The sequence below is a fragment of the Oncorhynchus mykiss genome, chromosome 15, assembly GCF_057628025.1.
Source record: "Oncorhynchus mykiss isolate SJ-2025 chromosome 15, ASM5762802v1, whole genome shotgun sequence".
NCBI lineage: Eukaryota > Metazoa > Chordata > Actinopteri > Salmoniformes > Salmonidae > Oncorhynchus > Oncorhynchus mykiss.
The window spans coordinates 76,319,867-76,337,366 of record NC_143036.1 but is presented as its reverse complement, the minus strand read 5'-3'; the positions used below and the strand labels follow the sequence as shown (position 1 = coordinate 76,337,366).

The 17,500-nt window shown below is 43.3% G+C and overlaps 1 protein-coding gene across 6 annotated transcripts in view; it reads right to left on the bottom strand.

Annotated features, from left to right (window-relative positions):
• cacna1c (calcium voltage-gated channel subunit alpha1 C) overlaps window positions 1-17,500 on the bottom strand; it is a 537,514-nt gene that overhangs the window by 411,740 nt on the left and 108,274 nt on the right. For all 6 annotated transcript variants that reach the window (XM_090201229.1, XM_090201230.1, XM_090201236.1 and 3 more), the window contains exon 2: window positions 4,559-4,982. In XM_090201229.1, the coding sequence (XP_090057355.1) occupies window positions 4,559-4,982 (424 nt within the window). The remainder of the gene's footprint in view (window positions 1-4,558; window positions 4,983-17,500) is intronic.

The window sequence follows — 17,500 nt, the reverse complement described above, 5'->3', positions numbered from 1 at the left end:
CCTCCTCTTCCCCTCCTACCTCCATTCCACCTCTCCCCCTCCTCCATTCTCCCTCCCCTCCACCTGCATGCTAGGCACGATGATAGGGACACACACACACACACAGACACACACAGACACACACACAGACACACACAAACACACACACACACACACACACACATATGCATGCTCACGCACGCACACACACACACACCAACACACACACACGCACATGAACGGATGAACGTAGGCATACTCACATGCACGCTCGCTCGCGCATACACAAAAACACACACAGTCCTTAACTTACACACACACACACACACGTAGATCAGAGTCTGTCCAGTTACCCTTGGCTTAACCGCTGGCTGACAGACAACATCACAGAACCTCACACACACATAATGTTAACCAATCAATGCCTCTCATTAAAATAGCTCAACCTACAGTACAGATCATATGTTAACATGAGCACTCTAGAATTCACTAATGACAATTGTTTTGATGTGTCTAGAACAGCCATTAGATCTTCTTAGGGATAGGGGGCAGTATTCGGAAGTTTGGATGACTGACGTGCCCAGTAAACTACCTGTTACTCAGGCCCAGAAGCTAGGATATGCATATAATTGGTAGTATTGGATAGAAAACACTGTGACGTTTCTAAAACTGTTTAAATAATGTCTGTGAGTCAAATGGCTCAGCGTCGTCCGGGTTAGGGAGGGTTTGGCCGGCAGGGATATCCTTGTCTCATCGCGCACTAGCGACTCCTGTGGCGGGCCGGACGCAGTGTACGCTGACATGGTCGCCAGGTGTACGGTGTTTCCTCCGACACATTAGTGCGGCTGGCTTCCGGGTTGGATGGGCATTGTGTCAAGAAGCAGTGCGGCTTGGTTGGGTTGGATGGTCATTGAGTCAAGAAGCAGTGCGGCTTGGTTGGGTTGTGTTTTGGAGGATGCATGGCTCTTGACCTTCGCCTCTCCCGAGTCCGTAAGGGAGTTGCAGCGATGAGACAAGACTGTAACTACTACCAATTGGATACCATGAAATTGAGGACAAAAAAAGGGGTGAAATAAATACATAAATAATGTCTGTGAGTATAACAGAACTGATATGGCAGGCAAAAATCCGAGGAGAATCCATTCCATTTTTTTTTGAGGTGACCACCCATTGGAATGCTTGTCTATGGGAAAATCAAAGGAAATCCTCCCAGATTGCAGTTCCTATGGCTTCCACTAGATGTCAACAGTCTTTAGAAAGGGTTTCAGGCTTGTTTTCTGAAAAATGACCTAGAATTTGTAGTTTTTCAAGTTGGCTCTCATTTTGACTGTAGTCTTGTGGCACGCGTGGATGAGGGCACGCACTCATCCGGAATTGAACACACTATTTTCCATCTTAAATGTTAGCGTTTATTTACATATTAGGGTACCTGAGGGTTGATTAGAAACATTGTTTGACTTGTTTGGATAAAGTTTATTGGTAACTTTTGGGATTCCTTTGTATGCATTTTGAACGAGTGGAACAGGTGGACACCTGAATCAGGCGCACCAACTAAACAGACTTTTTTGGGCATATAAAGAAGGACTGTATCGAACAATGCAACTATTTGTTGTGTAGCTGGGACCCTTGGGATTGCCAACAGAGGAAGATCTTCAAAGGTAAGTGATATATTTTATCGCTATTTCTGACTTTTGGGAGGCCTCTGCCGGTTTGGAAGATGTTTTTTATGTTTTTTATGTTGGGCACTGTCCTCAGATAATCGCATGGTCTGCTTTCACCGTAAAGCCTTTTTTAAATCTGACAAAGCAGCTAGATTAACAGGAAGGTAAGCTTTTAAATGCTGTATGACACTTGTATTTTCATGTATGTTTAATATTACAATTTTTGTATTTTGAATTCTCACCGGATGTGGTCGAGGTGGGGCGCTAGCGGCATGTCTAGACCAAAAGGTTTTAAATAGTGTATCATAACATCCCTGTTAGAAGATTCTTTATATTTTATTTAATATAGCCAAGCAACTCCAAAGCAAAAAAAAGAGTGCATACAGTACATTTTAGTATGTGATCCCTGATTCACAACTCAACCGTTTCTAGCCAACTCAACGTATCTAGCCAACTCCACGTATCTAGCCAACTCAACCGTATCTAGCCAACTCAACGTATCTAGCCAACTCCACCATATCTAGCCAACTCAACGTATCTAGCCAACTCAACCATATCTAGCCAACTCAACCGTATCTAGCCAACTCAACGTATCTAGCCAACTCAACGTATCTAGCCAACTCCACGTATCTAGCCAACTCAACGTATCTAGCCAACTCAACGTATCTAGCCAACTCCACCATATCTAGCCAACTCAACGTATCTAGCCAACTTAACGTATCTAGCCAACTCAACGTATCTAGCCAACTCAACGTATCTAGCCAACTCAACGTATCTAGCCAACTCCACGTATCTAGCCAACTCAACGTATCTAGCCAACTCAACGTATCTAGCCAACTCCACCATATCTAGCCAACTCAACGTATCTAGCCAACTTAACGTATCTAGCCAACTCAACGTATCTAGCCAACTCAACGTATCTAGCCAACTCAACCATATCTAGCCAACTCCACGTATCTAGCCAACTCAACCATATCTAGCCAACTCCACGTATCTAGCCAACTCAACCATATCTAGCCAACTCAACGTATCTAGCCAACTCAACGTATCTAGCCAACTCAACCATATCTAGCCAACTCCACCATATCTAGCCAACTCAACGTATCTAGCCAACTCAGCCATATCTAGCCAACTCAACGTATCTAGCCAACTCCACCATATCTAGCCAACTCCACGTATCTAGCCAACTCCACCATATCTAGCCAACTCCACCATATCTAGCCAACTCCACCATATCTAGCCAACTCCACCATATCTAGCCAACTCAACCATATCTAGCCAACTCCACCATAACTAGCCAACTCTCTGTGTGTGGGTAAAGTATACAGGTATTCTGATGCAAAGCTGTGATAATACAGCATGTAACAGGGTGTTCTATCACTTTCTGAGAAGGTCCGGGAAACACACATGTCCTTGTTGCCAAAGGTCCGGATGCATAATGTAATTTAGTAACAAACACCCACCCTTCAACCCATACAACCCCAAACTGTTCACGCTGTTCACGCTATTCACCCTGTTCACGCTGTTCACCCTGTTCACGCTGTTCACGCTGTTTGCCCTGTTCACCCTGTTCACGCTGTTCACACTGTTCACAATTCTAAACATTTTGACAGGGGTGGAGGCCCGACTGAGTTCCTAAAATATATCAATTCCATTTATTACTTATAAACAATAAAAATGTATCCTATTGGTTTAGCAGTGGTGTAGAGTAGTCAATCAAACCAGTTCACACCATCACTATATATAATAAACCAGTTCACACCATCACTATATATAATAAACCAGTTCACACCATCACTATATATAATAAACCAGTTCACACCATCACTATATATAATAAACCAGTTCACACCATCACTATATATAATAAACCAGTTCACACCACCACTATATATAATAAACCAGTTCACACCATCACTATATATAATAAACCAGTTCACACCATCACTATATATAATAAACCAGTTCACACCATCACTATATATAATAAACCAGTTCACACCATCACTATATATAATAAACCAGTTCACACCATCACTATATATAATAAACCAGTTCACACCATCACTATATATAATAAACCAGTTCACACCATCACTATATATAATAAACCAGTTCACACCATCACTATATATAATAAACCAGTTCACACCATCACTATATATAATAAACCAGTTCACACCACCACTATATATAATAAACCAGTTCACACCATCACTATATATAATAAACCAGTTCACACCATCACTATATATAATAAACCAGTTCACACCATCACTATATATAATAAACCAGTTCACACCATCACTATATATAATAAACCAGTTCACACCATCACTATATATAATAAACCAGTTCACACCATCACTATATATAATAAACCAGTTCACACCATCACTATATATAATAAACCAGTTCACACCATCACTATATATAATAAACCAGTTCACACCATCACTATATATAATACACCAGTTCACACCATCACTATATATAATAAACCAGTTCACACCATCACTATATATAATAAACCAGTTCACACCATCACTATATATAATAAACCAGTTCACACCACTATATATAATAAACCAGTTCACACCACTATATATAATAAACCAGTTCACACCATCACTATATATAATAAACCAGTTCACACCATCACTATATATAATAAACCAGTTCACACCATCACTATATATAATAAACCAGTTCACACCATCACTATATATAATAAACCAGTTCACACCATCACTATATATAATAAACCAGCTCACACCATCACTATATATAATAAACCAGTTCACACCATCACTATATATAATAAACCAGTTGACACCATCACTATATATAATAAACCAGTTCACACCATCACTATATATAATAAACCAGTTGACACCACTATATATAATAAAGGATACTTCCACTCCACGATGCTGATGCATGCTCTGCGGATGGGGTTCTTGAGGGTGAGGCAGAGCAGGGCTCTGGGAGGTCTGGTTGGGGCTGTGTTGATGGGTTTCTTGGGCTTGTTGGTGTAGTGCTGCCTCTTCCTCTGTGTGGAGCTGGCTGTGCAGATGGGTGCGCCCGCGTTCCCCATCTGCTTGGCCTGCCGCGCCGCCTCGATGGCCGCCTGCCAGGTGAGGGCCGCCCCGGGGCCGCTGGGGATGTGCTCTGCCGCTAGCCCCACCACCGCCCCTCCGACCACGGCCTCCAGGGGCCCGCGCCCACCTCCACTTCCACCCAGGGCTGTGACGCCACCCACGCCGCCTCCTCCATCTGCAACGCTGGTATCGTTCAGACTGGGCGCCACCACCGGCAGCGGTGGGGGGGAGTAGTCGGAGCCTGGAAGGAGGAGAGAAGGGGGAGAGGGGTGAGCAGGGTGACTTGAGATGTGGGGTACCAGTGGCGGAACGGGGCCATTGGGAACATGTTGTTTGGTACATCTACATAATCTTGATCTATTTAGTGGAGTTAGTTTAGGGACAGGTTGCTTATTGCCATTCAGATTGTGGAAGTCAGACCAGTCCGACTCCGTTGCCAATTTAATCCTGACTAAATGTAACAACACAACTATCCTACAGTATTGCTTTTATTTTAACAGACAGTCAGGCAGACAGAGAGACATTCAGTGCAGAAGAGCAGCCTTGATCTGAAAGGGGTTGGACTGGAGAGAGAGAGAGAGAGAGAGGGAGAGAGAGAGAGAGAAAGAGAGAGAGAGAGAGAGAGAGAGAGAGAGAGGGGGAGAAGAGAAAGGGTAGAAGAGACAGAGAAGAGGAGAGATGGAGAGAGAGGGAAGAAGAGAGAGAGGGAAGAAGAGAGAGAGAAAGGAGAAGAGAGAGCGAGAGGAGGAGAGAGAGGGAAGAAGAGAGAGAGAGTAGGAGAGAGAGAGAGAGAGGGAAGAAGAGAGAGAGAGAGAGAGGGAAGAAGAGACAGAGAGGAGGAGAGATGGAGAGAGAGGGAAGAAGAGAGAGAGAGTAGGAGAGAGAGAGAGAGAGAGAGAGAGGGAAGAAGAGGGAGAGAGAAAGGGAAGAAAGAGAGAGAGAGGGAAGAAGAGAGAGAGTAGGAGAGAGAGAGGGAAGAAGAGAGAGAAGGAAGAAGAGAGAGAGAGAGAGAGAGAGGGAAGAGGAGGAGAGGAGAGGTAGAAAAGACAAAAAAGGAGAGTGAGAGAGAGAGAGAGAGAGAGTAAGTGTGTGTGACAGATACAGAGAGATTTACCCCAAGTTCTCCATGTGTCAGCTAGATTACAACCAGAAACAAAGTACTGTACATGTCATACTCCAATAATAGTGTAAGACATCTCTACTCATCATGTATTGACACTGTTCTAAGACCCTCCATGCCTAATCTCTCTGCACAGTACTCCATGTCTAAACCCAGCCTAACGCTGATCTGGGGACCGAGTTAAAAGAGGGATAAAGCAGAGCCGTAGTGGTGGAGATAACTGAAAAACAACAGCAAGATTTACCATCCAGTTGTCGACAGAATTTTCACGTCAATATTCTAGAATCCTCATAAATAGAATCCTCATAAATAGAATCCTCATAAATAGAATCCTCACAAATAGAATCCTCACAAATAGAATCCTCACAAATAGAATCCTCATAAATAGAATCCTCATAAATAGAATCCTCACAAATAGAATCCTCATAAATAGAATCCTCATAAATAGAATCCTCACAAATAGAATCCTCATAAATAGAATCCTCATAAATAGAATCCTCACAAATAGAATCCTCATAAATAGAATCCTCATAAATAGAATCCTCACAAATAGAATCCTCATAAATAGAATCCTCATAAATAGAATCCTCATAAATAGAATCCTCACAAATAGAATCCTCACAAATAGAATCCTCATAAATAGAATCCTCACAAATAGAATCCTCATAAATAGAATCCTCATAAATAGAATCCTCATAAATAGAATCCTCATAAATAGAATCCTCATAAATAGAATCCTCATAAATAGAATCCTCACATTTTCCATCCAATTGAGTCGTTGTGATTGAAGTCTGTGTGTGATGACGTAGCGCACATCAAAATAACTAACACGGTTCGAATAAATGGGTTTCCATCGCATTTTCACCTTTTGTCACTAACATTTAGTGCGGGTTTATTATATTTAACCTTTATGTAACTGGGCAGGGCCGGATGTGATTCTGGCCTGGATTCAAACCAGGGACTGTAGTGACGCCTCTTGCACTGAGATGCAGTGCCTTAGACCACCACGCCATTGGGGAGTCCAGGGTATATCCTACATGATGAGATTATTATGGACAAAAGAGATTATTTTTATTTGTCAAGCATCGATCATCATGTCACCAGAATGAGCCTCTATATTTATTGGAAAGGAGCATCAAGTTCATCACTGCACTTTGACCTCCCTGTGAAGTTCATCATCACTTATTTCATCTGTAGCCTAATAAACTGCATGGTTTCCTGAGTCGTAGTGGGACGACCAAACACCATGTCATCACTTATTTAATCTGAGTCGTAGTGGGACGACCAAACACCATGTCATCACGTATTTAATCTGAGTCGTAGTGGGACGACCAAACACCATGTCATCACTTATTTAATCTGAGTCGTAGTGGGACGACCAAACACCATGTCATCACTTATTTAATCTGAGTCGTAGTGGGACGACCAAACACCATGTCATCACTTATTTAATCTGAGTCGTAGTGGGACGACCAAACACCATGTCATCACTTATTTAATCTGAGTCGTAGTGGGACGACCAAACACCATGTCATCACTTATTTAATCTGAGTCGTAGTGGGACGACCAAACAGCATGTCATCACTTATTTAATCTGAGTCGTAGTGGGACGACCAAACACCATGTCATCACTTATTTAATCTGAGTCGTAGTGGGACGACCAAACACCATGTCATCACTTATTTAATCTGAGTCGTAGTGGGACGACCAAACACCATGTCATCACTTATTTAATCTGAGTCGTAGTGGGACGACCAAACACCATGTCATCACTTATTTAATCTGAGTCGTAGTGGGACGACCAAACACCATGTCATCACTTATTTAATCTGAGTCGTAGTGGGACGACCAAACACCATGTCATCACTTATTTAATCTGAGTCGTAGTGGGACGACCAAACACCATGTCATCACTTATTTAATCTGAGTCGTAGTGGGACGACCAAACACCATGTCATCACTTATTTAATCTGAGTCGTAGTGGGACGACCAAACAGCATGTCATCACTTATTTAATCTGAGTCGTAGTGGGACGACCAAACAGCATGTCATCACTTATTTCATCTGAGTCGTAGTGGGACGACCAAACACCATGTCATCACTTATTTCATCTGAGTCGTAGTGGGACGACCAAACACCATGTCATCACGTATTTAATCTGAGTCGTAGTGGGACGACCAAACACCATGTCATCACTTATTTCATCTGAGTCGTAGTGGGACGACCAAACACCATGTCATCACTTATTTCATCTGAGTCGTAGTGGGACGACCAAACACCATGTCATCACGTATTTAATCTGAGTCGTAGTGGGACGACCAAACACCATGTCATCACTTATTTAATCAGAGTCGTAGTGGGACGACCAAACACCATGTCATCACTTATTTAATCTGAGTCGTAGTGGGACGACCAAACACCATGTCATCACTTATTTAATCTGAGTCGTAGTGGGACGACCAAACACCATGTCATCACTTATTTAATCTGAGTCGTAGTGGGACGACCAAACACCATGTCATCACGTTACTCCAGGGTTTACTTCAATACGGGTATTATGTCAATATTTACCCAGAAAGGTGTTTCTGCTTCGTTTTCTCACATAATTAATATTACTGTCACAGAAACATCCCACTTTGTGTAGCGTATTTTGTCTTGTTTTGACTTTTGTAAAGTTGACAGATAAATGTGCTGTTTTCATCAGGCCTGTACTGATGGTTTTTATCCAACATGTACTTTACCCACAGAAAAAGGTTGGATGGAAACCTGGTTAGTGTCTGTAGTAATAAACACACACACACACACACACACACACACACACACACACACACACACAGACACAGACACAGACACAGACACAGACACAGACACAGACACAGACACACACACACAGACACACACACACACACACACACACACACACACACACAGGCTCTTAATCACCGCTGAAGTCATTCTCTCTAATAACATTCAAACCATTGAATAAGACAGCAGATGGATTCATCTGAGCAGCGAGCCAGAGTGTGTGTGTGTGTGTATGTGTGTGTGTGTGTGTGTGTGTGTGTGTGTGTGTGTGTGTGTGTGTGTGTGTGTGGAGAGACTCAGACTGTGGTTTCTTTAAAGGTTAAAACTCACAGCCGATCTGTCACTATATTCAATTAATATCACTTCATTATCCTCAGGAACCAGAAAGGTGAAAAATATCACTCATTTTGTGATGGAGGAGAGGAGAGGATAGAGGGATGGAGGGATGAGGAGGAGAGGATAGAGGGATGGAGGGACGAGGAGGAGAGGATAGAGGGATTGAGAAAAGGATAGAGGGATGGAGGGATGAGGAGGAGAGGATAGAGGGATTGAGGAAAGGATAGAGGGATGGAGGGACGAGGAGGAGAGGATAGAGGGATTGAGGGATTGAGGAAAGGATAGAGGGATGGAGGGACGAGGAGGAGAGGATAGAGGGATTGAGAAAAGGATAGAGGGATGGAGGGATGAGGAGGAGAGGATAGAGGGATTGAGAAAAGGATAGAGGGATGGAGGGACGAGGAGGAGAGGATAGAGGGACGGAGGGATGAGGAGGAGAGGATAAAGGGGACGAGGAGGAGAGGATATAGGGATGAGGAGGAGAGGATAGAGGGATGGAGGGACGAGGAGGAGAGCATAAAGGGATGAGGAGGAAAGGATAGAGGGATGAGGAGGAGAGGATATAGGGATGAGGAGGAGAGGATAGAGGGATGAGGAGGAGAGGATAGAGGGATGAGGAGGAAAGGATAGAGGGATGAGGATGAGAGGATAGAGGGATGAGGAGGAGAGGATAGAGGGATGAGGAGGAGAGGATGGAGGGATGAGGAGGAGAGGATTTAGGGATGAGGAGGAGAGGATAGAGGGATGAGGAGGAGAGGATAGAGGGATGAGGAGGAGAGGATAGAGGGTTGAGGAGGAGAGGATAGAGGGATGAGGATAAAGGGATGAAGGGCTGAGGAGGAGGAGAGGATGGAGGGATGAGGAGGAGATGATAGAGGGATGGGGGATGAGGAGGAGAGGATAGAGGGATGGAGGGATGAGGAAGAGAGGATAGAGGGATGAGGAGGAGAGGATAGAGGGATAAGGAGGAGAAGATAGAGGGATGAGGAGAGGATGGAGGGATGAGGATAGAGGGATGGAGGGATGAGGATAAAGGGATGAAGGACTGAGGAGGAGGAGACATCAGTAATTCCAGCAGTGAGTGAATCCTTGCAGAAATCAACTAGGAATCGGATCAATCATTCATCCACTCATGACTTTACTGATGAAGATGAGATTGAGATGGTTTAAAGTCTGATGGTGATGGTGAGTGGCTCAGTTGTCATCCAAAGGCAGTTCTATATTTAACTGCAGTTAAGTGTTCCTTACAGCGCCTAAAGACAAACAGTCAAAATGAATCTGTTTCTTGTAGTGATACATGACTTGGGCTTGGTCCTAAATGGTACCCAGATCCCTTTACACAGCTCTATGGGCCCTGGTCAAAAGCAGTGGACTGTATACTAAATAGGCTGCCATTTGGGACATAAAATCCATTCTGAACACCGCCTAGTGATAATTAGCTGTGCAAAATGTCTGTTCCGGTCTACAAAACCTCCAAATTACAGTGCCTTGCGAAAGTATTCGGCCCCCTTGAACTTTGCGACCTTTTGCCACATTTCAGGCTTCAAACATAAAGATATAAAACTGTATTTTTTTGTGAAGAATCAACAACAAGTGGGACACAATCATGAAGTGGAACGACATTTATTGGATATTTCAAACTTTTTTAACAAATCAAAAACTGAAAAAGTGGGCGTGCAAAATTATTCAGCCCCCTTAAGTTAATACTTTGTAGCGCCACCTTTTGCTGCGATTACAGCTGTAAGTCGCTTGGGGTATGTCTCTATCAGTTTTGCACATCGAGAGACTGAATTTTTTTCCCATTCCTCCTTGCAAAACAGCTCGAGCTCAGTGAGGTTGGATGGAGAGCATTTGTGAACAGCAGTTTTCAGTTCTTTCCACAGATTCTCGAAATGAACAGTAAACATTACACTCACAGAAGTTACAAAAAAATGAAGACATTACAAAGGCACTATGTGTATATACAGTGTTTTAACAATGTACAAATGGTTAAAGTACAAAAGGGAAAATAAATGAACATAAATATAAGTTGCATTTACAATGGTGTTTGTTCTTCACTGATTGCCCTTTTCTTGTGGCAACAGGTCACAAATCATACATTTGGCAGGAGGTTGGGAAATGCAGCTCAGTTTCCACCTCATTTTGTGGGCAGTGAGCACATAGCCTGTCTTCTCTTGAGAGCCATGTCTGCCTACGGCGGCCTTTCTCAATAGCAAGGCTATGCTCACATGAGTCTGTACATAGTCAAAGCTTTCCTTAAGTTTGGGTCAGTCACAGTGGTCAGGTATTCTGCAACTGTGTACTCTCTGTTTAGGGTCAAATAGCATTCTAGTTTGCTCTGTTTTTTTGTTAATTCTTTCCAATGTGTCAAGTAATTATCTTTTTGTTTTCTCATGATTTGGTTGGGTCTAATTGTGCTGTTGTCCTGGGGCTCTGTAGGGTGTGTTTGTGTTTGTGAACAGAGCCCCAGGACCAGCTTGCTTATGGGACTCTTCTCCAGGTTCATCTCTCTGTAGGTGACGGCTTTGTTATGGAAGGTTTGTGAATCACTTCCTTTTAGGTGGTTGTAGAATTTAACGGCTCTTTTCTGGATTTTGATAATTAGTGGGTATCGGCCTAATTCTGCTCTGCATGCATTATTTGGTGTTTTTATGTTTTTTATGATAAATTGATTAGTGAATTGAATGAGTAATTGATGAATTGATTAGTGAATTGAATGAGTAATTGATTAATTGAATTGAACAGAAAATCTGGTGAGAGGAGCAACACCTCACGGCACAACGCCTTTCCCACCTACTTGTTGTGTTTATGTACTGACCTGTATGTGTAACTGACACACACACACACACACACACACACACACACACACACACACACACACACACACACACACACACAGAGAGAGACTACACACAGACGTATTTGCAGCGTGCACATACACACACACACACACACACACACACACACACACACACACACACACACACATACACACTCACAAGGGCAGTAGACAAGGGCAGTAACTCACTCGCTCCTTGAACTGACACTGACCAATCCCTGTGGAGACTCCCTCTCTCTCTCCCTCCTCTCCTCCCTCTCACTGACCTCATTTCATAACCTCCCTCCTCATCCCTCCTTCCCCTCTCTCCCCCACCCATATGAGCTGCCACTCAGTCAGCTACCACTCAGTCAATTCTCCACTCAGTCAACTCTTCCCTTCTCACTCCATCTCACTTTACACACCCCTCTCTCTCTCTGTCTCTCTCTCTTTATGTCTCTCTCTCTGTCTCTCTCTCTCTCTCTTTCTCGCTCTCTTATACACACAAGTGTAAAGCGATGAAGAATATGTACATAAAGATATATGAATGAGTGATGGTACAGAATGGCATAGGCAAGATGCAGTAGATGGTATCGAGTACAGTATATACATATGAGATGAGTAATGTAGGGTATGTAAACATATAAAAGTGGCATTGTTTAAAGTGGCTAGTGATACATGTATTACATAAAGATGCAGTAGATGGTATAGAGTACAGTATATACATATACATATGAGATGAGTAATGTAGGGTTTGTAAACATTATATTAAGTGGCATTGTTTAAAGTGGCTAGTGATACATTTTTTACATCAATTTTTCCATTATTAAAGTGGCTGGAGTTGAGTCAGTATGTTGGCAGCAGCCACTCACTCTCCTCCTCTTCCTCCGCTAGCCCTGTTCCATACACAGAAACACACATCCATCCATATGCTAACTGGGCTAACACACATCCATATGCTAACTGGGCTAACACACTCAGACACACATCCATCCATATGCTAACTGGGCTAACACACTCAGACACACATCAATATGCTAACTGGGCTAACACACTCAGACACACATCCATATGCTAACTGGGCTAACACACTCAGACACACATCCATATGCCAACTGGGCTAACACACTCAGACACACATCCATATGCTAACTGGGCTAACACACTCAGACACACATCCATATGCTAACTGGGCTAACACACTCAGACACACATCCATATGCTAACTGGGCTAACACACTCAGACACACATCCATATGCTAACTGGGCTAACACACTCAGACACACATCCATATGCCAACTGGGCTAACACACTCAGACACACATCCATATGCTAACTGGGCTAACACACTCAGACACACATCCATATGCCAACTGGGCTAACACACTCAGACACACATCCATATGCTAACTGGGCTAACACACTCAGACACACATCCATATGCTAACTGGGCTAACACACTCAGACACACATCCATATGCTAACTGGGCTAACACACTCAGACACACATCCATATGCTAACTGGGCTAACACACTCAGACACACATCCATATGCTAACTGGGCTAACACACTCAGACACACATCCATATGCTATATATAATTTATATATAATGGATGTATAATTCATATTATATATCATGGATGTGTAATTTATATAATTTATATAATTTATATATACTTTATGTATAATTCATATAATATATGTATAATTCATATAATTTATATATAATGTATGTATAATTCATTTAATTTATATGTAATGTATGTATAATTCATATAATTGAAGTATAATTCATAGAATGTATATATGATTTCCCCAAACCCCAACAGGAAGTCAGCTGTATAGCAGATGTGTTTTATCCTATTGATTTATCCATTTGATAATATACAGTACATACTGGCTCATCTCCAGTACCCTAAACTGCCTCCCAAATGACACCCTATTTCCTATGTAGTCCACTACTTCTGGTCCAAAATAGTGCACTATATAGGGATTAGAGAGCCCTTTGGGAGGCTGACCTAGTCTTGTAATGAGGAAGAATAAAAATACCTAAACATGCTTTGGGAATATAAAGTGGTTAGAGCGTTGGGCCAGTAACCGAAAGGTTGCCGGATCGAATCCCCGAGCTGTCAAGGTAAAAAACTGTCGGTCTGCCGCTGAACAAGGCACTTAACCCACTGTTCAGTTAACAAGGCAGTTAACCCACTGTTCAGTTAACCATTCAGTTAACCCACTATTCAGTCAACAAGGCAGTTAACCCACTTTTCAGTTGACAAGCCAGTTAACCCACTGTTCAGTTAACAAGGCAGTTAACCCACTGTTCAGTTAACAAGGCAGTTAACCCACTGTTCAGTTAACAAGGCAGTTAACCCACTGTTCAGTTAACAAGGCAGTTAACCCACTGTTCAGTTAACAAGGCAGTTAACCCACTGTTCAGTTAACAAGACAGTTAACCCACTGTTCAGTTAACAAGGCAGTTAACCCACTAGTCAGTTAACAAGGCAGTTAACCCACTGTTCAGTTAACAAGGCAGTTAACCCACTGTTCAGTTAACAAGGCAGTTAACCCACTGTTCAGTTAACAAGGCAGTTAACCCACTTTTCAGTTGACAAGGCAGTTAACCCACTGTTCAGTTAACAAGGCAGTTAACCCACTGTTCAGTTAACAAGGCAGTTAACCCACTTTTCAGTTGACAAGGCAATTAACCCACTGGTCAGTTAACAAGCCAGTTAACCCACTGTTCAGTTAACAAGGCAGTTAACCCACTGTTCAGTTAACAAGGCAGTTAACCCACTGTTCAGTTAACAAGGCAGTTAACCCACTGTTCAGTTAACAAGGCAGTTAACCCACTGTTCAGTTGACAAGGCAGTTAACCCACTGTTCAGTTAACAAGGCAGTTAACCCACTTTTCAGTTAACAAGGCAGTTAACCCACTGTTCAGTTAACAAGGCAGTTAACCCACTGTTCAGGCAACAAGGCAGTTAACCCACTGTTCAGTTAACAAGGCAGTTAACACATTTCAGTTAACAAGGCAGTTAACCCACTGTTCAGTTAACAAGGCAGTTAACCCACTGTTCAGTTGACAAGGCAGTTAACCCACTGTTCAGTTGACAAGGCAGTTAACCCACTGTTCAGTTGACAAGGCAGTTAACCCACTGTTCAGTTAACAAGACAGTTAACCCACTGTTCAGTTAACAAGGCAGTTAACACACTGTTCAGTTAACAAGGCAGTTAACCCACTGTTCAGTTGACAAGGCAGTTAACCCACTGTTCAGTTAACAAGGCAGTTAACCCACTGTTCAGTTGACAAGGCAGTTAACCCACTGTTCAGTTAACAAGACAGTTAACCCACTGTTCAGTTAACAAGGCAGTTAACACACTGTTCAGTTAACAAGGCAGTTAACCCACTGTTCAGTTAACAAGACAGTTAACCCACTGTTCAATTAACAAGGTAGTTAACCCACTGTTCAGTTAACAAGGCAGTTAACCCACTGTTCAGTCAACAAGGCAGTTAACCCACTGTTCAGTCAACAAGGCAGTTAACCCACTGTTCAGTCAACAAGGCAGTTAACACATTTCAGTTTAATGCATTCAGTTGAAAAACTGACTACTGTTTGTCTCTCCCTTTCCCTTAAATCATGGAAATCATGTATTTCTAGATTCCGCAGTATGTTATTCTGTCTAACCGTTCTGTCTGACTTGTCTAGTTAAATAAAGGTAACATTTAACATTTAAAAAACGCGTCCACTGTTCCGTGTACCTGTTGTCAGAACTAAAACATCTGACCTGATGATCCATAAGGCAGTTGGATCATGGATTGAGGCTGGTCCCTGGGCTGAATCGTGTATCATGGATTGAGGCTGGTCCCTGGGCAGCATCATGTATCATGGATTGAGACTGGTCCCTGGGCTGCATCATGGATTGAGGCTGGTCCCTGGGCAGCATCATGTATCATGGATTGAGGCTGGTCCCTGGGCTGCATCATGGATTGAGGCTGGTCCCTGGGCTGAATCATGTATCATGGATTGAGACTGGTCCCTGGGCTGCATCATGTATCATGGATTGAGACTGGTCCCTGGGCTGAATCATGTATCATGGATTGAGACTGGTCCCTGGGCTGAATCATGTATCATGGATTGAGACTGGTCCCTGGGCTGCATCATGTATCATGGATTGAGACTGGTCCCTGGGCTGCATCATGTATCATGGATTGAGACTGGTCCCTGGGCTGAATCATGTATCATTGATTGAGACTGGTCCCTGGGCTGCATCATGTATCATGGATTGAGACTGGTCCCTGGGCTGCATCATGTATCATGGATTGAGACTAGTCCCTGGGCAGCCTCTCCATTGATCCCCATCATAAATGAGAGATTAGTCACATGGTTTTATTATGACAAGCCAATCAATGTCTCACTGCATGGGAACCAACACAAACAGAGACGTGGAGCTGCTGTGCCAGGTTTGTAACGGCTACTGAGCGGATGCTGTGCTGTGCTGTGGTAGCAATATGTCCTGTTGTCTAGCCTGTAGGGGAAACAGCACACAGCAGACCCCGATGAAAACAGGCTCCTAACTCACTAGGCCTGATGGGAATCCTTTACAGTGAGAGGGTCAGAGTGGACAAAGCATCTCAGAGTATAGGAACTGATCTAGGACCAGGTCCACACTATATAGCACATTTTTTTATAAGAGTGTAGAGACAGGTCCAGAGAGACAGGTCCAGAGAGACAGAGGAGAGACAGGTCCAGAGAGACAGAGGAAAGGCAGGTCCAGAGAGACAGAGGAGAGGCAGGTCCAGAGAGACAGAGGAGAGACAGGTCCAGAGAGACAGTCCAGAGAGACAGGTCCAGAGAGACAGGTCCAGAGAGACAGAGGAGAGGCAGGTCCAGAGAGACAGGTCCAGAGAGACAGAGGAGAGGCAGGTCCAGAGAGACAGAGGAGAGACAGGTCCAGAGAGACAGGTCCAGAGAGACAGGTCCAGAGAGACAGGTCCAGAGAGACTGGTCCAGAGAGACAGGGGAGTGACAGGCTCAGAGAGACAGGTCCAGAGAGACAGAGTAAAGACAGAGGAGAGACAGGTCCAGAGAGACAGAGGAGAGAAAGGTCCAGAGAGACAGAGGAGAGACATCAGAGATGATAGTAAGAGAAAGAGAGAAACATTTTACTTTGCTTTTTAAAAATCTATTTCAGTGGCTTTCACAATGTAAACATATGTTTCCCATGCTAATAAAACCCTTTAAAATGAATTGATATGAGCCACAGGGAGGAAGAGGAGAGATATAACAGTAAGAGAAAGAGAGAGATGTGGGCAGTAGGGAGGAAGAGGAGAGATATAACAGTAAGAGAAAGAGAGAGATGTGGGCTGCATGGAGGAAGAGGAGAGATATAACAGTAAGAGAAAGATAGAGATGTGGGCAGTAGGGAGGAAGAGGAGAGATATAACAGTAAGAGAAAGAGATAGATGTGGGCAGCAGGGAGGAGGAGAAGAGATATAACAGTAAGAGAAAGAGAGAGATGTGGGCTGCAGGGAGGAAGAGGAGAGATATAACAGTAAGAGAAAGAGAGAGATGTGGGCAGCAGGAAGGAAGAGGAGAGATATGAGATATAACAGTAAGAGAAAGAGAGAGATGTGGGCTGCAGGGAGGAAGAGGAGAGATATAACAGTAAGAGAAAG